Below are 19878 nucleotides of genomic sequence, written 5' to 3' on the forward strand. Positions count from 1 at the left end.
CGTCACACTAGACTTTGTATTCCATTCAGTGCCATTCATACGCATCCGAACACAGGTGACTGGGAATGCAAACTCATGCAAAGAAATTTTGCATTTCACTTTGTAGCAAAGTTCAAGTTTGGTGAACTCTGACCTGCAAATTCGTACGAGGATGAAGATGTGTGACCAATAGAAGATCGAAAAGACACAGATTGACCTCTTGGCTCAATATATACAATAACTGCATGTATTTTGTTGTTGAGGGAAAGTAGATGGTATATTTGAATTTTTTTTATATAATATTATTCTTTTTTTTTTTTTGGTGATTTATTACGGTATTTATTAAAAAGAGAAGCCCTCGAGTGTGACATCATATCCTTTGCTGCAGGGTTCAAAGTAATTTTGCATGCTCAGTGTCTAGCCTGGTGGCAGTGTCAGTAAGGGTGATTTCACTGCAGTATTTACACATCAGTGTAACTGCCCTTGTCCACACCTAAATCTTTACAAGAGGATCAGCACACTGATCTGCAAGAATAACTATTATGACTATCTTTCAATCAGATTTGAAACAAATAATTTCTTCAGCAATAGTCTACATTTACAGAGAAACTAATTTTACTGCCTTACATCAATTGTTATTGCTATAGTTATACATGTGTTTACATGGCAGCTGGCTCTCTGAACAAAATTCCCTGCTGAAAAATACAGTCTAGAATAGCTAAGCAAATTCAGATGGTGACCAGCTCAATTGTTGGTTTACCCAGTTCATGCTGGGTTTGGCTGCACTGGTCCAGTTAGTCAACCTCAAACAATAACCAGTGTAACATGCTTTTGCTAGTAAAGGCTAGTAGTGCACATTGCCCCAACAAATTTCAACAAACACCAATTTCTGATGGTTGATGGTATTTGTTGGGGCAGTGTGCACCAGCCTTAACAAACAAGAATTGCCAATCTACAAACATTTAAGACATTCTTGAAATTAAAGATGGACCAAACTGGTCTTTTTAAAAAAAAAAAAAAAAAAAATTATACAGTTTTAACAGTTAAAATATTTCAGTTTATAACAGACATTTTAAAGATTATTTCATAACTCTTTTTGGGTGGAATCAAAAACACGCTGTTTTCGTGTGTGTCTCTTTAAATGCAAATGAACTGCTGCTCCCCGCCCCCTTTCCGGAACAGGGCTGTGCCTTTACAGCTCGTGCTTCGGATACTATAGCAACAACAAATCAGAACCAATATGACTGACACCGTAAATACCGGAGTGTTTTTCAGCCATTTGGCAACAATGGATGAGCAACACAAAAATATACTATAATTACGTTAGCTATGCGCTATAACGAGACATGACATTTTAGGGGGTTGTCTTGCATCATGCGATTTGCAAACATTCACAAAATATAAAGTGCGATACTTAAATCTTCAGGATATAAAGCTGGAACCCGAACAGTTGGTAGTGATCCATGCTTGAGAATCAAATATTTAGAAAAGTCTGCTTTATATTGACCCTCATTCACAAAGCAGTCCGGTGTAAAATGATTTGCTCAAACATACACAAATTTTGGTATGTTTTGGGGAACATTTCTATCTTCAGTGGCTCTGATGCCGGGAGTACATGAAGACTCTTATGTTCACTTTTACAGCCAACAACAGAACACTTATGATGCTTACGAAGTTGAGACATTATTCTTCTCACTGTAGCTGCTCCAGCACGGAAAAAAAAGGCGGACTGTGTGTCGATCACTCAGGGGAGGATCTATGATAATAGGGTGGAGTCAGTCACCAGTCGTGGGCGTGGCCTGCTCTAAAGTGACATCACTTTAGAGCGGATACCAAAACCAGTCATTTTGAGACACTGTTTTTGATTAATAGAAATATAAGAAAGAGGAGTGGGTGGACTTTTAACATTGTAGGGTGGTTGTGTACACACACTGCCGACTCACATTTATGTTCAAACACCAAATACTCAGAACATTGCACTACCTTGCACTTATATCTATTACTATCTTAAAAAAAGTCTCTTTCTCCTGTTCTTTTGGGAACTTAGATTGACAAGAACAGCTAAAAGCTTTTGGTGCACTTTTTCGCTCAGAAAGTGTGGCAGTGAGCACATCTCAGCTCTCAAGAACATTAATGGTTTCTTTTTCTGTGCGATCTATACTGTCAGGTCACATTCAACAGAAGGCCCATAGCAAGGCCAACACTAAGGAAAGCATGTTACAGTAATTAACCAGAAGTTTTCCCTCAATGAAAATAAATCAGCTTTTCACATATCCGTTTAACTTTAAGGCATACCTCGGGCCTTATCTATTTTTTGGAGTTATGCCACATAGTATTTCTCAACATTTCTCTTCTGAATACTGTAACAAAAAAACAAAAAATTACAAAAGTGAATAGGCTAATTTAAGGCCCTAAATATGTAATAGTGTTTTAAATTTTTTTTGTGCTTCTATAAATCACATTTTTATGATTATTTCATATATATATATATATATATATATATAACAGGATATCTATTTATTTGTTTATTACATGGCAAATGAGTACCATTTCATTAGCGACTACTACATCACATTGATTTTCTGTGTGACAATGGTGAATTATCAGTATATAGTGTGTACACATACATCATGTAACTGCCATTTCTTAAGGTGGTGTTGATGTATCAGTGATTGACTTGATTTACATTTAACTTTGCTATTTGAAGCAGCAGCAATGTGGAAGTAAACTTTAGCAAGAGTAACACATGAACAGTATGATTTGGCATTAGGGTGTACTTCTGAAATTATGAAAGTTGTGTGTTTATTTAGACTCAAGAAGTGCCTGAGAAAATACATATGTGTAATGTGTAGCTCAATATGTGTTTGACAGCCAGTTGCATCTCATTAAATTTCAGTGTCAAAGTAATGAATCCTGTTCTATATTTGTTGCATCATCTGTTTCATATATGAAACATAAAACATCAAAATATATCACAATATATTATATTATTTTCTAATTGTCTTGAAAATGTTTAGAAAATTTGACACTGTCTGGGCAATTTGTTTATTCATTTGTGATAGATATATGTGCTGGGTCTCTAAAGACCCAAGTATGTAATAATGTTTGGCAAAACACCATGCATTTAAGGGTTAAATAATAATTCAGTTTTAAAAAAAACACCTATTGAAGATATGCAGTACAGTCCAATAGTCTGAGATCTGAGTGAAAATGCTTCTATCTATACACCGATCAGCATTAACATTAAAACCACCTGCCTAATATTGTATAGGTCCCCCTCGTGCCGCCAAAACAGCGCCAACCTGCATCTTAGAATAGCATTCTGAGATTATATTCTTCTCACCACAATTGTACAGAACGGTTATCTGAGTTACCGTAGACTTTGTCAGGCACATATTTTCCCCATTCTGATGGTTGATGTGAACATTAGCTGAAGCTCCTGACCCGAATCTGCCTGATTTTATGCACTGCAGCCACACGAGTGGCTGATTAGATAATCGCATGGATGATTGTTGGTGCCAGACAGGCTGATTTGAGTATTTCTGATCTCCTGGGATTTTTACACACAACAGTCTCTAGAATTTACTCTGAATGGTGCCAAAAAAAAAAAACAAACAAAAAAAAACAATATACAGTGAGCGGCAGTTCTGTGGACAGAAATGCCTTGTAGATGAGAGAGGTCAACGGAGAATGGCCAGAGTGGTTCAAACTGACAAAGTCTACGGTAACTCAGATAACCACTCTGTACAATTGTGGTGAGAAGAATATAATCACAGAATGCTATTCTGAGATGCAGGTTAGCACTGTTTTGGCAGCAAGTGGGGGACCTACACAATATTAGGCAGGGGGTTTTAATGTTGTGGCTGATCGGTGTATATACACATTCAGAATGTCTTAGTATTTGGAATTTTTCATGCGCTCAATCTGGAATCCGCTGACAAGTTAGGGCTCATAGAAATGTAAATATTTCTTATTAATTTTAATTTTTTACTTATTATTATTATTTTTTTATTTGTTTGTTTCAGAGTCTTAAAACTTTGTTTATTTCCATGTTTAAATTAGTTTTTTTTATTATTTTTATTTTATTTTATGTGGTTTCAGACAGGACCCACTGTAGATCTCTGGATGACACAATTTGTATAATTGCTAACTGATTCCTAGCATTGTCTTCATAGTGCTGAATGGGCTACAAATTGTTTGTTAACCAATTCCACCTTTGTCATCAGTATAAGTCTTGTTTTCTGTTACCGAAAGGTTTGACCTATAAGGTGCTTTGGGTTTTAGGATACACCAAGAAGACTCGCCTCAGCAAATTAACACAATTCAAATGTTCGGTAAGCGGTAATCCTTTGACTTATTACAACAAACCGGCCCAAGCCCCAGTGCGCAGGGCAGATTGTGAACCTGCAGGGTAGCAGTATTGAGGGATTGGGATTAAAGAGTTTGTGAGGTTGTAGCTAACATCTTTCACAGCTCACTAGCTTTGCTGAGATGGCCAAAGGAGTCAAACAGACTCTCTATCTTCTTGTTCATTAGTGATCACTTGTTCATTAGAGTCCTCAGCTTCCTTTTATGTTCTCTCAGAGTTCATGAGGATGAATGTACTGCATTTGAATTATACTGAGATTCAGAAGCAGGGCTGAACTCTGACTGGAGCAGTTAAAACATGTTCCGAATGGCCTCAAAATCAAAGATTTGAAGTTTAGTATTGAGAAACAAGACTCTGATAGGGGTGATAAAATTAAATGTGTAGTGGTCCTATCATTTATCAAAACACTTGTTAAAGGGGTCTACTTTCTTATCGTCCTTCAATTTAGTTAGAAATGTTCTTTTAAAAGCAACTTCTAAGCTCTAAGTATTTTATACCATATATTAGGGATGCACAAAATATTGAAGATCACTTTAGCATTGGTCAAAATTAGTGATTTCTTTGAAACAACATTTTGCCATATGTCAATATTGGAAGCAGACAATATATGGCTGTGTCTCGTTTCAAAGGCTGTGTGCTCCGATTTGTCCGTCGTATACGTCACAGAGGCTGTCTCATTTAAGAAAAGCAAGTAGGACACTCCGAATGCAGCCTTTCAATGCGACCTTCTTTCACAGGAATTTGCAGGATGTAGGTGTATCCTTTGATGACCCTCAAAACCCACAATTCCTTACGTCATAGAACATCAAAAAATATGCAGATTTACCTGAAATTATGATGTTCAAATGCAAGTAATGTTAAAAAAAGAACAACATGTAGAATTCTAATAATACAGTGCATCCGGAAAGTGTTCACAGCGCTTCACTTTTTCCACATTTTGTTATGTTACAGCCTTATTCCAAAATGGATTAAATTCATTATTTTCCTCAAAATTCTACAAACAATACCCCATAATGACAATGTGAAAGAAGTTTGTTTGAAATCTTTGCAAATTTATTAAAAAAAAAAAAAAAAAAAATCACATGTACATAAGTATTCACAGCTTTTGCCATGACACTCAAAATTGAGCTCAGGTGCATCCTGTTTCCACTGATCATCCTTGAGATGTTTCTACAACTTGATTGGAGTCCACCTGTGGTAAATTCAGTTGATTGGACATGATTTGGAAAGGCACACACCTGTCTATATAAGGTCCCACAGTTAACAGTGCATGTCAGAGCACAAACCAAGCCATCAAGTCCAAGGAATTGTCTGTACACCTCCGAGACAGGATTGTATCGAGTCACAGATCTGGGGAAGGGTACAGAAAAATTTCTGCAGCATTGAAGTTCCCAATGAGCACAGTGGCCTCCATCATCCGTAAATGGAAGAAGTTTGGAACCACCAGGACTCTTCCTAGAGCTGGCCGCCTGGCCAAATTGAGCGATCGGGGGAGAAGGGCCTTAGTCAGGGAGGTGACCAAGAACCCGATGGTCACTCTGACAGAGCTCCAGCATTTCTCTGTGGAGAGAGGACAAGCTTGCAGAAGAACAACCATCTCTGCAGCACTCCACCAATCAAGCCTGTATGGTAGAGTGGCCAGACGGAAGCCACTCCTCAGTAAAAGGCACATGACAGCCTGCCTAGAGTTTGCCAAAAGGCACCTGAAGGACTCTCAGACCATGAGAAACAAAGATTGAACTCTTTGACCTTAATGGCAAGCGTCATGTCTGGAGGAAACCAGGCACCGCTCATCACCTGGCCAATACCATCCCTACAGTGAAGCATGGTGGTGGCAGCATCATGCTGTGGGGATGTTTTTCAGCGGCAGGAACTGGGAGACTAGTCAGGATCGAGGGAAAGATGAATGCAGCAATGTACAGAGACATCCTTGATGAAAACCTGCTCCAGAGCGCTCTGGACCTCAGACTGGGGTGAAGGTTCATCTTCCAACAGGACAACGACCCTAAGCACACAGCCAAGATAACAAAGGAGTGGTTCTGGGACAACTCTGTGAATGTCCTTGAGTGGCCCAGCCAGAGCCCAGACTTGAACCCGATTGAACATCTCTGGAGAGATCTGAAAATAGCTGTGCACCGACGCTCCCCATCCAACCTGATGGAGCTTGAGAGGTCCTACAAAGAAGGATGGGAGAAACTGCCCAAAAATAGGTGTGCCAAGCTTGTAGCATCATACTCAAAAAGACTTGAGGCTGTAATTGGTGCCAAAGGTGCTTCAACAAAGTATTGAGCAAAGGCTGTGAATACTTATGTACATGTGATTTTTTTCGTTTGTTATTTTTTATAAATTTGCAAAGATTTCAAACAAACTTCTTTCATGTTGTCATTATGGGGTACTGTTTGTAGAATTTTGAGGAAAATAATTAATTTAATCCATGTTGGAATAAGGCTGTAACAACAAAATGTGGAAAAAGTGAAGCGCTGTGAATACTTTCCGGATGCACTGTATGTAATATAAAATTAAGTATTATTAGCTAAATTTAAAAGTACAACCGAAAGAATGAATTTTCTGTTCTCCCTGCATCTTTATAACGCTCCTAAAATGTACTTCCGAGATTCCCTTTTCGATGCTTGCTGTCATAGCAACCATGATGCATTCTAGTTTAAGTTTGCCCTGCGAAGGCCATCTTGTTTAAACAAAGCTAATTCTAAGTTGAGGACGCTCGGTATACCGTTGCGTGTCCTATAGCAACAGCCTTCATAATGAGACACACCTGATGGTTTTTTTTTTTTTTTTTTTTTTTTTTAATAAATCAGTATCCTATTTTTCTATTTCAGGTTTCAGAAGAAATAAACCATTATACGTCTTTCATACTGTACATCATAAAGTTCTGATACCTAAATTAACTGTTAGCATGGACAACTCAGGATGTTACTGCTTTAGTGTTGTTGTTATAGCACAGATTTATAATATCAGCAATCGTATTAATTATTGGCCGTGACATGAAATAACTAGACTTACATATGTGCTTGCCCATGCAAAGCTTGCCGCCATGATGCTAGGGTGCTGTGAGTGGTTGCCAGACTATTGCTATGCGGTTACTGGGGTGTACGCCTATATGATTTTATTGCTCATTTTATTGTACACCTGCAGGCAGAAATTGCAAGTCTGATCACTTAGAAAAGCAACAGCACTCCTTTCCAAAATAAGATGCACAATTTGAGGTATCAATCAGTCTGTAGCACAGATGGTGCAGGATGAGTTGTGTTGAAGCTAAATACTTAGGGTTAGGGGTTGACAATAGTAACAGCGATACCTACCTTATCAAGCATGACTAATTACCTTGTAATTGGTATTGAACTAAATTTTAAATAGCTGCATCCACCTATATAGTTCATGACATGCGAACTGGGAGGCAGAACAAAAATCTAATGCATTTATCAATCTGAAAATTTGTAACTAAGCTTTAAGACTATTTTAACTGCAGATTCAGAAAGGAATGCAGAACAATCTTCTCCCGCCATTTAATTCAGTCCTGCCAGACAACAGCAACTGACCAAACAAGGTGAGGCTTATGTTACTGCTTCACCATTTTCTGCTTTGCATTATGGTTGAATTTGAAAGGCTCCATAATGAAATAATTCTGGAATTTTTATTTGGTCAGTTTGGCCAGTGGTAATGTAGAAATGTATCATATGAAAAAAATGTATTACACTTGCATGCAACACTCTGGGATTATGACTTATATTAACCTTGAAAAGTGGTTTGAATGCAGTGGTAATTTTTCTCTTCAGGTTAAGGCTGAAAATTCATTGGCTCTGGATTGCTGCTGGGCAGCTCAACAATGAGCATTCATCATCAGAATGCTTCAAAGATTCAAGGCAAACCTTTGCTTCACATCTGTGTAAATATCTTATTTACTGTGCGTGGGGTGTGGGACATTATCTTTTGCAGTAGGCGGGCAGGTGGGCTAGGTATTCCTAACATCGTGTGGCTTTATAATGCGACCAGATTAAACCACTTGCTCCGCATGTAAAACAATGATTATCCATCGGTGTGTGAGAATTAGCTCGAGCTTTGCTCTTTCTAGATCTAGCAAAATGTAAAGTTCCATGCTCAGATCAACAAGAGAGCAGTTTCTTTGGTTTTAAAAGAAAGTCAATGGGAAACTGCATGCTGCAGGGTTCGGTGTGTGCTCGGACTGGCCAGATCTGAACGACCTCTGCAATAATACCCATGTCCAACTGAGCTGGACAGCCACAGACGGTCAGTCAGTGGAAGTAAATGACAGGGTGATTATCAACAAAACTGCTGTTGTCAAAGCAGTGATTATGAGAATGAAACTGTACAAAAACTAAATGTACAAACTTACAGACCCGCAATACTCGGGGAAATTTTCAAGCACAGCTACGAGACTGCAGGGGAAGTTGGTTTGTTTGCCATTTGCGGACCATTCACCAGATGAACTGGTCCTGAAATTTACAATAAAAACTCAGCTGCAAGTCCCTCCTACAAAATACAATCTGTCCTTTGATTTCCAGCACAACACAATCCATACTGTCTGTTACATAATAAGAAGGATAAAGAGTCAGTGGCCATATTCTGTATGGACGCTCTGTTTTTAAAGGGCTGCACACAGCCGGTCATGACCAAAAAATGAAACTAATGCTTAAAGAGCTGCGTGTGACATCAGAATCAACAACAAATATATATAGTCATGAAACTGTTCAAATGGACTGGTTTACATCACATTACTGTGCATTTGAAGGAATGCCGAGCACACCGGATATTGTAACGATTAGTGAAAATACTAAAACTGTCATTATTGTAGACGCTGGGTGCTATTTTGACTTGTAAATGGAGGAGTGTTTCAAAACCAACCACGTACAGAAACACTGAATATTTGTGGCTATAAGTGTACAGTTGTAGTATACATTTTTGTCAGTCTCGTCATGTACAGAAACTATGCATACATGTTTTACAAATTGCTAGACTGGGAAAAGAAAGAGCTAAACAACTAGCAAAGTATTGCTCTGTGTCAGCTGTTATAGGTAGTATGTCCATATGGAAAAAGCGCTGTTACTTTTACCCATAGTGATTGTGATTGATTATTATTACCTATAGTGACTGTTTTCTTGACTGTCATTTTATTAGTAGTATTTTAAAGAACACAATGCGAGTAGTTTCTCTTGTTGTAAATTGTCCCTAAAACTATGAATACAAATAAAGCATTTAAATGTGTGTGTGTTGCAAGTTAACAGTTGATGCAGGACCCTCTCTAATGAGAATGTAACCTGCTGTTGAAAAGGCCTTATATCCACACTCCATTAACTCTGCAACCCAATTACACATTACACTCTGATAGGTCAGACCCCATTGCCTCATTTACATAATAACTGAATGGATACAGGGATGGGAACATGCTCCAAGGGAAAGGTCTGACTGTTACACACAAACATAACCACACACAATTTATAAGGCTAAATTGCCTTTGAATTATTTAAAAGTCTATAAATTACTTCATGTTTCAAGTTAAAAAAAAAGAAAAAATAAATAAAAAAAAAACAGCATATGAGTTTGGAACAACATGGGAGTTTGTAAATAATGACAGTATTTTTTTCATTTTTGGGTGAACTATTCCTTTAAAATAACACACACACACACACACACACACACACACACACACACACACACACATATTTAAAACAATGTATCATACAGTATATTTTTAGGACATCTGATAAAATGGAGGACAGCCTCTCTTGCTCTTGAAAATACTACATGCACTTCTGCAACACAGCCAATTTCTCCAATACAGTGTTTTCTGATTTCCATAAAGCTCATAATTTTCTGGTAATTTCAATTGCTTAACGAAGTCAGAGCAGAAAACCCAAGGCAATAAATAAATCAAGCAAACAGACAGTGAGCAAATCCAGCAGGCTAAGAAGCACACTTACCTCTATGACTTGAAAGACAGCAGGCAGGAGACGGCTCTCTCTAACAAGCCTGTTGGGACACACACACACACACACACACACACACACACACACACACACACACACACACACACACACACACACACACACACACACACACACACACACACATTTAGCTTGCGACACACACATTTACTTCATGGCACTGGGCCCACGTTCTGTCTTCATTAGTGTGACACTTGTGCATGCATTTGGCCTTTGGCACTGAACGAGACCGCTGAGGTGTGAACGCTCCATTGTGTCAAGATCAGTCATCTGGGAAAATGACCTTTGACTAATCGAGTGACAAGTGAAAGAGAGAGAAAGTATGTTGCTGAAAGGATGAAAGAGGGAGTGATAGAGGTAGAAAGTCAGAGTGAAAAATGCACAACTTATTGACACGGGAAAAAAAGTGAGAAATAGAGGGATTGTTTCAAAACCTAGTGAGCTGTCAACCTAGACAACATTTTTTAAGCATCAAAGATGCACACATTCAAACTTTTGATTCAAAACTGTATTCATGGGCATCATAGAACATTAGGATTCAATATGAATGTTTGAATGCATCTTTGATGCCTCCCAAAAATGCTGTCTAAATAGGCAGCATTATGATTCAAACTGTAATTTGGAGCACTGCCTATGTAGACATAATTTTGAGGCATCATATAACATTAAAGAGCACCTATAATGGTTTTTCAAATATTACCTTTCATGTAGTGTGTTATATAGCTGTTTGTGAGTGTAAAAAAGTCTGCAAAGTTTCAAAAATCTAAGTGCACGACAAATGCCGTTATTGATTCCTAAAAGAAAGAACCGATTCTGAACACCTGAAATGAGTCGTTAGTAATTCCAGACTTACTTCCTGTTCCAACCTACGTAATTTGGTAACAAAAAACCCACCTCTGGTCTTCAATGGCTGCTCGCGAACAGCTTTCACCCGCCATCAAACACTAGACTAAGCGGTAGACCAATCACAACAGACTGGGACATCTGACCAATCAGAGCAGAGTAGGCTCTCTGAAAGGAGGAGTTTAGAATGAATCCTTTAGAACGGATCATTGAAGGAGTCGTTTTTGACACTGGGAAAATAAGGTAATGCTGCAGTTTAAATTATGAGCAAATTAAAGCGTTTTTTTTTTTCCCTTGGATGCATGTAAATCTATTGTATGAGACCTTTAAAACAAAATTAGGCACGTTTAAAAACCATAATAGGTGCCCTTTAAGATCAAATCTGACTGCAAAAAAATGCTACCTACATAGGCAGTACAGTAGATTCAAACAGTTTGAATTGAATGCTTAAATGCATCAGTGATGCTTAAAAAATGCTGAAATGAAAATGTTTGAATCAAACATCTCAGCATGCTAAGAAACTCAAAAATGCTGCCTAGGTAACCAGCTCACTAAGTTTGCATCAATTTAATTGACCATGTTAATAGGTTTGAATCATTTGAACATTTGAACGAATACTGTATATTAAACCCAAAAATACTGTCTAATTAGGCAGCTCACTAGGCTTGAATTAAACGTTTAAATGTGCCTATGGCCCTGTGCCAATACCCCCACTTGCGGTTTTGGACATGCCTACTTACCCACTTGTCTTACGTATTTCCGGTGTTTGGCCACAGTGTGCAAGTAGACGTGAAGACTGCTAGTGCGTGTATGACTTTTGATTGCATGTTGGGACACTCGTAGACTTAACGATATTGGTCCCGGTTGTGACAGCTGTTTTTGTAGTTGCACTCAAAAGGCTGATTGTTGTTGGTAGTGGTGACTGTTATAGCATACTTAATAATAAATAACTGAATAGTTTACCTATCCTTTTATTTATCATTACACTACTGGTTGTTGGAAGTGTATTGTGTTGTTGAAAATATGTAAGTTAAGTTTTTTTTACAATGTTTCATTGTGTTAAATTAAATATAAAAATTAATTATTTTTATTAGAACAATAACATGCTTCACTTACGTTTTACTATCTGATTATAATAAATCATTTATATTGAAAAAGCATTCATTGACATCATCATGGCGAAAATATGCCGATCACTTGGGTAGGTGGGGTGTGGGCTCCTGAACGAGATGAACTCTGGGATACACTTAGCCTGAAAGACTGCTCCAAAGCGGTATTCGGGCTAGTGAAGATTTAGTGTGGGTTAAGTGCAAGTTTTGGCAAGTTTTAGACATGGGACAGTCTTGAACACTTACTCGTTGCCGTGTACATGCACACTTAAGTATTAAGGCCACAAGTGGAGGTATTGGGACAGGGCCTATGATGCCCAAAAATGCTGTCTAGATAGCCAGCTCACTATGTTTGAATACATTTTATTGACCGTGTTTATAGGTTCGAATCATTTGAATCAGATATTTGAACGAATGTATGAAGCCCAAAAATGCTGTCTAAGCAGGAAGCTCACTAGGTTTGAACCAAACGTTTGAACATGCCTCAGATTTCACAAAAATGCTGTCTGAGAAGACAGGTCACTAAGTTGGAATTAAATGTTTGAACAGGCCCTGGATGCCCAAAAATGCTGTCTAGGAACGTAGCCAGCTTACAGCAGTTTAACTGTGTTCCTAGGTTTAAATAAATTTTATCGAATATTCAAATGGATCTGTGATGCCTAGGTAGCCACTATGTTTGAATAATTTTTTTCTGACTGTGCTACTTGGTTTGAATCACTTTAATCGAACATTTGAACGGATGCCCAAACATGCCGTCTAGGCAGGCAGCACTCTATGGTTTAAAACAGCCAAGGAGTAAGGCAGATAATGCTCCAGAGGGTTTGACTCAGAGTTATGGACGTCTTTATTGAAAATGACTCACCGTGCTCTTTTATTAAGCTTTTTGATTCGTAGACAATTACTGTATGATTGCAAATGTGCTTAATGCAGAATGCCACAAAATTCAGAGAAAAAAAGAGACAGGTGGAATGAAAACAGTTAAAGGGTCACATTTGGAATACTTAAGGTGCCCTTATAGTCAATACAATGATATATTGCATAGCTGTTGTTATTTGCCCATTCCCCCAAGAATGTGTCCTCTATGGAGGATAGGGTTTTTTTGAGTTCTGAGAGAAAGCTGCCCAGTACCTGAGATAAGGTGAATGCAGAGGTCTATAGGAGTAAATCTCCCACTAACTTGCGGTATTCTTACTATTTGAACCCAAAGCCTCAGGTAGAAATAGAATTATCTTCTTTGTGCCTTAAAGTCTGCTAGAAGTCAGCATGGTCAAAAAATCTGAGAAATGAAATGCCAGTTTTACCGCCTCCAAAATAATTGTGTATTTTGAAGGGATTGATTGAAAATTAGTTTTAAACTCATACAGTATCAACTCCAAAAACAGGAGTATCAACAGAAATAAAGTTTGTTGTTTGCAGTTTTTTAAAGACCCCATACATTTTTTGTAGAACATTTGCAGCGCTGCCTTAAAGTGCTTTTGGAATTATCCTACTTCCCACTTCTGAAGTCATAATTACGAATATGTCACTTTCAAGTGCTCTGTTGTCAGTGAGAATTAATTCACATTACATCGAGAAATATATAGTCGCTCACAAATTCATGGAGCCCATTGACAGAACAGTGACGCACGGTGAGCAATCAGTTCGCTCAAGTGTGCACCAATGTGCCCTTTCTCCAGTCTGCTTATTCAGAACAGTAAATGATCTCTCATCTGTCTGCACTCTTCTTCCCAACAAACATAATTACCCCTACAATTACCAATCAAACACAAGAGCCAATACAAAACAAACACAGACACACACACACACACACACACACACACACACACACCACACTCCAGGTACAACAGAGTAAGCAGGCATAATGAATAGGACCATTTTATCTCATGACAGACCAAAAAAAGACAGACGGAGAGAGAGAGACATGGTGGCATAGGGATCACTCATCCATCTCTCTGAAAGACGGGAGTTTGCAGAGGTAAATGGGGTCAACTGGGTGGGTGAGAAAGTACTGTGCCTTTCACTAACACAGCTTTCAGACCAATCTGGTTACTGACCCACTTGTGCACAATGTGTCCAGAGAAGACTGTACTTAGATAAAGTGAACATGGCTCACATAAAAATGGTCTGTGGTCTGTCACGTTATGGGTGAATCCCACAAAATCTGTCCAATAACATGTCCAGGGTCGTATTTCTCCCCAAAATCAAAATCAAAAGAAACAAATAAAAAATATATTTTGTTTAAAGAAAATTAAGCCTGTTTTAGGACCGCAGGACTTTTCGCCTTGTGACACTTTTTTTATTATTATTATTATTATTTGACAATCCTTATTACTGGAATACAAATAATAATAATTTCTTTACTGTAAAAAAAGAAATAATATTAAAGTTTTTATCATGTTGCCATTTGTTGTGTCCACTGGCGTGGAGTGAGCAGAGCTGAGAGGGCGTTTGGTTAGTGGGGAAATTAAGGGATTGATAGTGGAGCAGAGCAAGTGGTGAGAGTCCCAAAAAGTTGAACTTTACTAAAATGAGAGGCAAAAACAGCAGTTAGCAGCCAATCACTCTGAGGTGAGGGAAAGCTGGAATTGTGATGTCTGTCAGAAGCATTTTAAATTCTGTTGCAGATATTGCTGAAGTGCTTACCAGTGAGTTTCTTGTATCTCAACTGGTAGAGCATGGCACTCACAATGCCAAGATCATTGGTTTGAATCCCAGGGAACACACAAACTGTTAAAATGAACACCATGAATGCACTGTAAGTCGCTTTGGATAAAAGCATCTGCCAAATGCATAAATGTAAATCACATTGTTACATATTTCCATATTTCAGTCATGACAACTCTTGGAATAACTTTAAGCTGTTATAATGGATCTGACAAGTTGGTAGGTTTGGTCTTAGCTGACTAGATCTGCTTATGATTCTGCTTAGGCATCCCTTGAAGCATATCTAGACCAGTGGTGATGGGGAGGAGGAGGGTTTCAGAGATAAAATTCTTGTAGTGTGCTGCAGTGAAACCCAATAACCTGAAAACAACTGAGGCTATTTAAATTAAGGCAAAGAGTATGCAAGTTGATTGGCTAACAAATTACATGTCACAAGACCTACCAGCTGCATCATGCAAGTTGATTGGCTAAACAGATTACATGTCAAAGAACCTATCAGCCTGGGCCATAGAGTATGCAAGCTGTCACTGTTTAAAACAATTTGTACAATTTACCAGTATTTACATTGAGTTAGCATTATTTGCATAACAAGCACTAAAATGGTACTGTCTTTTTATGACAAGCGGCAGTTCAGCGAGTGTCTCAAGCCTGAAAGTGTTTAAGTTGAGCACACATTAACAAGATAGGAGTTAGTAGAATTAATGTTTCATTTTACTTTTTGTTCACAAACTGACTATAAATAACAGAAAGGATTTAAAAGAGCCTTTATTCAATGACACTGGAACGCATGGTTTTCATCTTTTAGTCACCCAGCATGAAATTTGTTTGCATACGCGAGTGATTTACTCACATTAGAGATATGTGTATCCACACTAACATTCGGGAACAACGCATAAACGCAGACCATTGTTTTTTTACCCACCCCTAAATGTCACGTAAAAAACAAAATGAGCTGTGGTTGGTCGCTTTTCTTGGCCAGTGTCTGTGCAATGTGTGCTGGGAATATGGAAAATATGATGTGTGGCAAATACTGTAATTTGTTTCTCAGGAATGCTAACTGCATATAAATGTTCTGTGTTTATTTCAAGCACTTTCAAGCATTTTTCAACAAAACAAGCTAATTTTCCAAATATTCTAGTACTTAAAGTTTTAAAATCTAAATGCAAGCACTACAATGATCTTGTGTGAACCCTGCTGTATGTATACTTTAGGAAATCATAAATAAGGTTAGCATTGGGCTGGGTGATATGACAATATATATCGTGGTGACGATATAAAGTGTCAATCAATAGAGGTTTTGCTATATCGTGTATATGGTGATATATAAATATCCATGTGAGGGCGTGTGTGTATCTATCAGTGGGAATGGCTTCCTTTGTGACTGAGAGACTTGAAGAAACATGAACAGGGTTTTTCCGGCATCTTGCATTCGACACTTCATGAGCGATAATAAATATGCTAGTCATCTGACAAGTGTATCTGTGTTTCACGTGAGTGTTGCACGGGCTATCTCTGTAGCACAGAAGTGCAAACGAGTCCAGCAGGCTTCCCGATATTTGCGTTCTAGAGACAGGAGAGCACAAAATGCAATCAGTTGTGCTACTCAATCCGGCTTCTCTCAATATCGCGGCACAGATCACAGAACATATGTGACAAATTTTAGTTCTACTGAGAAGTTTTTTACCTTAAAGAGATATGGAGAAAGTCAAACATCTCAAATAGCCAGACAAACAACATTCTAACCACCACTGACGAGGAAGACAGCTACAACACTGTGTCATGAGCCAAAATAAAGGGTTTTTTGAAGTACACATTATCACCCTTACTAAAATTCAGTTCGAATTATATTTGATATTAGGATACAAACCAGCCATGTTTGCCTTCAGATGTTCATATATTCTCTATAGAGATGACTTAAATCATTAAGTGTCTACAAGTGTTTATTTGCATCATTTTTATTTTATTATAATTGTTTTTACCTATGTATTATTTTCTTTGTTGCATTGCTTTGAGGAGATTTTAAGTTTCTTAAGGAAAGTTTTTAATAATAATAAAATTGGTCAATAATATAGACTGAAATGTGGCATTATGACAAGGTTGATATCAAACCAAGGTTGATTTTATTTTGACTAAGATCCAAATAAAGAGAATATTGAATAAGAGAAAGTCTTTTTTTTTTTGTAATGCTTAATTTTCATGAAAATAATGTCACAAAGCTTAAAATGGTCCTAAAACAGGCTTCATATTATTTAAAAAAAATGTATTATGTTTTTGTTTGTCTTTTGGTTGTTGGGTGATAAGTGAACTGGACATGTTTTTTTTTATTTTTATATATTCACCCCTATAGTACTCTGGTCTGTAGAGAGTGATAACCAACCAGGCCTGTCAGCTCTGGACAGATAAGATCCATACCAAAATTGCCATCCTAACAGCAGAGATAAAATTCACTCCATCTTACTTGCGTCTTAAATCTGAATTTAACATACGCTCTTTTCCTCGTCCAAAAAACGAAACTTGTGGGTTTTAAATCACTGAACAATGAACATTTCACTCTTTGTTTGCACCTAAGAGCAATTTCAACGGTGCTAAGCATTTTCACGGAAACGGGAAGTGCAGAGATTGGCATTTACACAGGTAAATGTCAGCGAAAGAAACAAAAGCATCTAATAAGAAAAAGTATGCACATAATCTTTGCGCCTGCAGACAACCATTGCATCTGATCTCCAATCAGCCAGTAAGAAGAGCTCTGGCCATGCACTCCTCATTTACCCCTCATTCTCTTGTATTGGCACACAAAAGCCATGACATTTACTGCTGTCGCCAGCCCTCTGGGGCTGAGACACTATCAGAGCAGGTGTATGGTGTGATTTCTCCTGCGGTCCATCTCTGGGAGTATTTTTTTTCTGGTGTACTAACAAATAGATCCACTACATAGATTCCACACTCTCAAACAATCCATCTATCCATCCATCTTTCTCTCGTCTGTTCAGTGGATCTACAGTGCGGTCAGGGGCCAGCATTTGTAGCCGGAGAAACTGCTATGCCCACACATTGTAAAACCTTTCAGTCCTGAGCTGTCCACATAAACAGTGCTGCGAGAATAATAGCCAGTCACACATACAAACAGATCGTGACACTTGCACAGGCTGAACAGCATGGACACAGACAGCTTCCACACACTGCATGTCCAGTCCAATATCCCACTAACAGAGGGCATAACCCTTCAGTAGAAGCAATGACACCTTCACTGGTGTAGAGAGATTTCCCATACACTAGCAAAAATAAAAATAAATAAATATATTTAATAGTTTTAATCAATATTAACTTTACATAAAATTACCCATGTTATATCTATTACATGTTAGAAATGTAATAGTAATGACATGAATAATGTGTAATTACAAGCAGCTCCACAAAACAACTAGACATTCATTGAAATTACTTAGCAGCTTACCAACAGTAATTACATAGTAATTATATGGTAACACTAGTTAAAAGTGTGACCAAATTATAGAACATTTGCTATTAATCGCATATAAATTTTGTTAACCATTAACAATATTAATGTTACAGAAAAAACCTTAGTACAGAATGTTTCTTTCTTCTATGGAACACAAATGAAGATATTCTGAAGGATGTATGATGTATTTTTGTCCATACAATGCAAGTAAATAAGAGTCCAAAATTTTCAAACTCCAAAAAAACAAACAAAAGCAGCATAAAAGGTAATCCATATGACTCTTTAATTGTTTAATCCATGTCTGCTGAAGTGATCCGATAACTTGAGTTGAGTAACAGGCTAAAATTCACTATAAGTCTTGACATCCACATTCTCCTTGGCGCAATCTAGAGATGCTTGTTTACACACTTTAAAATGCTTGACACATGCACAGAGCGTTGTACATGAACCAGATACAGGATTGACAAGTTCACGGTTTTCACATCCAGTTGGGCTATTTAGAAAATTCAGATGTGAGGTAAAATAATGAGTTTCTTTGGGATACTTGTATGTATCTGCAATTGTTTGATGATAAACACTAGAAAATGAAAATGCATAATCTAATTGATGTATAATAATACTGTGATCGAGTACCTGGCAACCACGTGTAGCGTCAAATAATCACCGTCATGAAACCTGCACTGTCAAGGTGCAGTATATATAGTGGTCTGCTTCTCACCCAAAGCGATCAAATCGCTTCAGAAGACACTGATTGAACATCTCGAGTCGAATGGATTATTTTATGCTGCCTTTGTGTCCTTTTTGGAGCTTGAACGTTTTGGGTGAGTAAATGATGAGAGAATGATCATTTTGGGTGAACCCTCCCTTACAATTTTAAGACTTTTAGAATTGTAAAATTACCTGATATTTTTATGACAATTGGATCCCTGCACATAAATACCATTTACATTAGATTTTTTAATGGCCTGGCAACTAGAACCTGAGTTATGTGCAGGCTTGCGTTTGACTAAAGATTGAGGCTGGCTTTTCTCCCTATCGTTTCCTGGCACCTCTCCACAGTTTTTGAAATAAAAGCCCAAAAATAATTAATTTTTCAATGTGTTGTTTTTGTAGTCTGATCAAGGCCGATCAAGCCAACTGCATCTTACCCTTTTGCAAGAACTAAATAGTCAATTTATTTTTAGTAAATCAAACCCTCTTCATTTAGATAAGACAGAGCACATTATTAAGAGTTTTAACTAAACATACTGGTCAGAAACTAGTTAATTATCCACAGTCTGAGCATAAGCCATCAGACTCTAGAAATAAACTGATAAAATGAACACTTTAGAGAAGCCGTTCAGCACCACTTGCTTAAGAACACACATATTTTCCACTGTCTGCACAAAGCCAAGAGTGGCCAAAGGTTTATGATAATTGGAAAGTTTGAACTACTATCACAACCGATAATAAAGGAACACAATGCTCGCACGG

The 19878-nt window shown here is 37.8% G+C and overlaps 1 protein-coding gene across 1 annotated transcript in view; it reads right to left on the minus strand.

Annotated features, from left to right (window-relative positions):
* ulk4 (unc-51 like kinase 4) overlaps positions 1-19878 on the minus strand; it is a 234206-nt gene that overhangs the window by 82422 nt on the left and 131906 nt on the right. Inside the window, exon 31 of the mRNA XM_051721331.1 lies at positions 10306-10354. Coding sequence (XP_051577291.1) covers positions 10306-10354 — 49 coding nt within the window. The remainder of the gene's footprint in view (positions 1-10305; positions 10355-19878) is intronic.

This window comes from Myxocyprinus asiaticus, chromosome 16 (genome assembly GCF_019703515.2).
Source record: "Myxocyprinus asiaticus isolate MX2 ecotype Aquarium Trade chromosome 16, UBuf_Myxa_2, whole genome shotgun sequence".
Lineage (NCBI taxonomy): Eukaryota > Metazoa > Chordata > Actinopteri > Cypriniformes > Catostomidae > Myxocyprinus > Myxocyprinus asiaticus.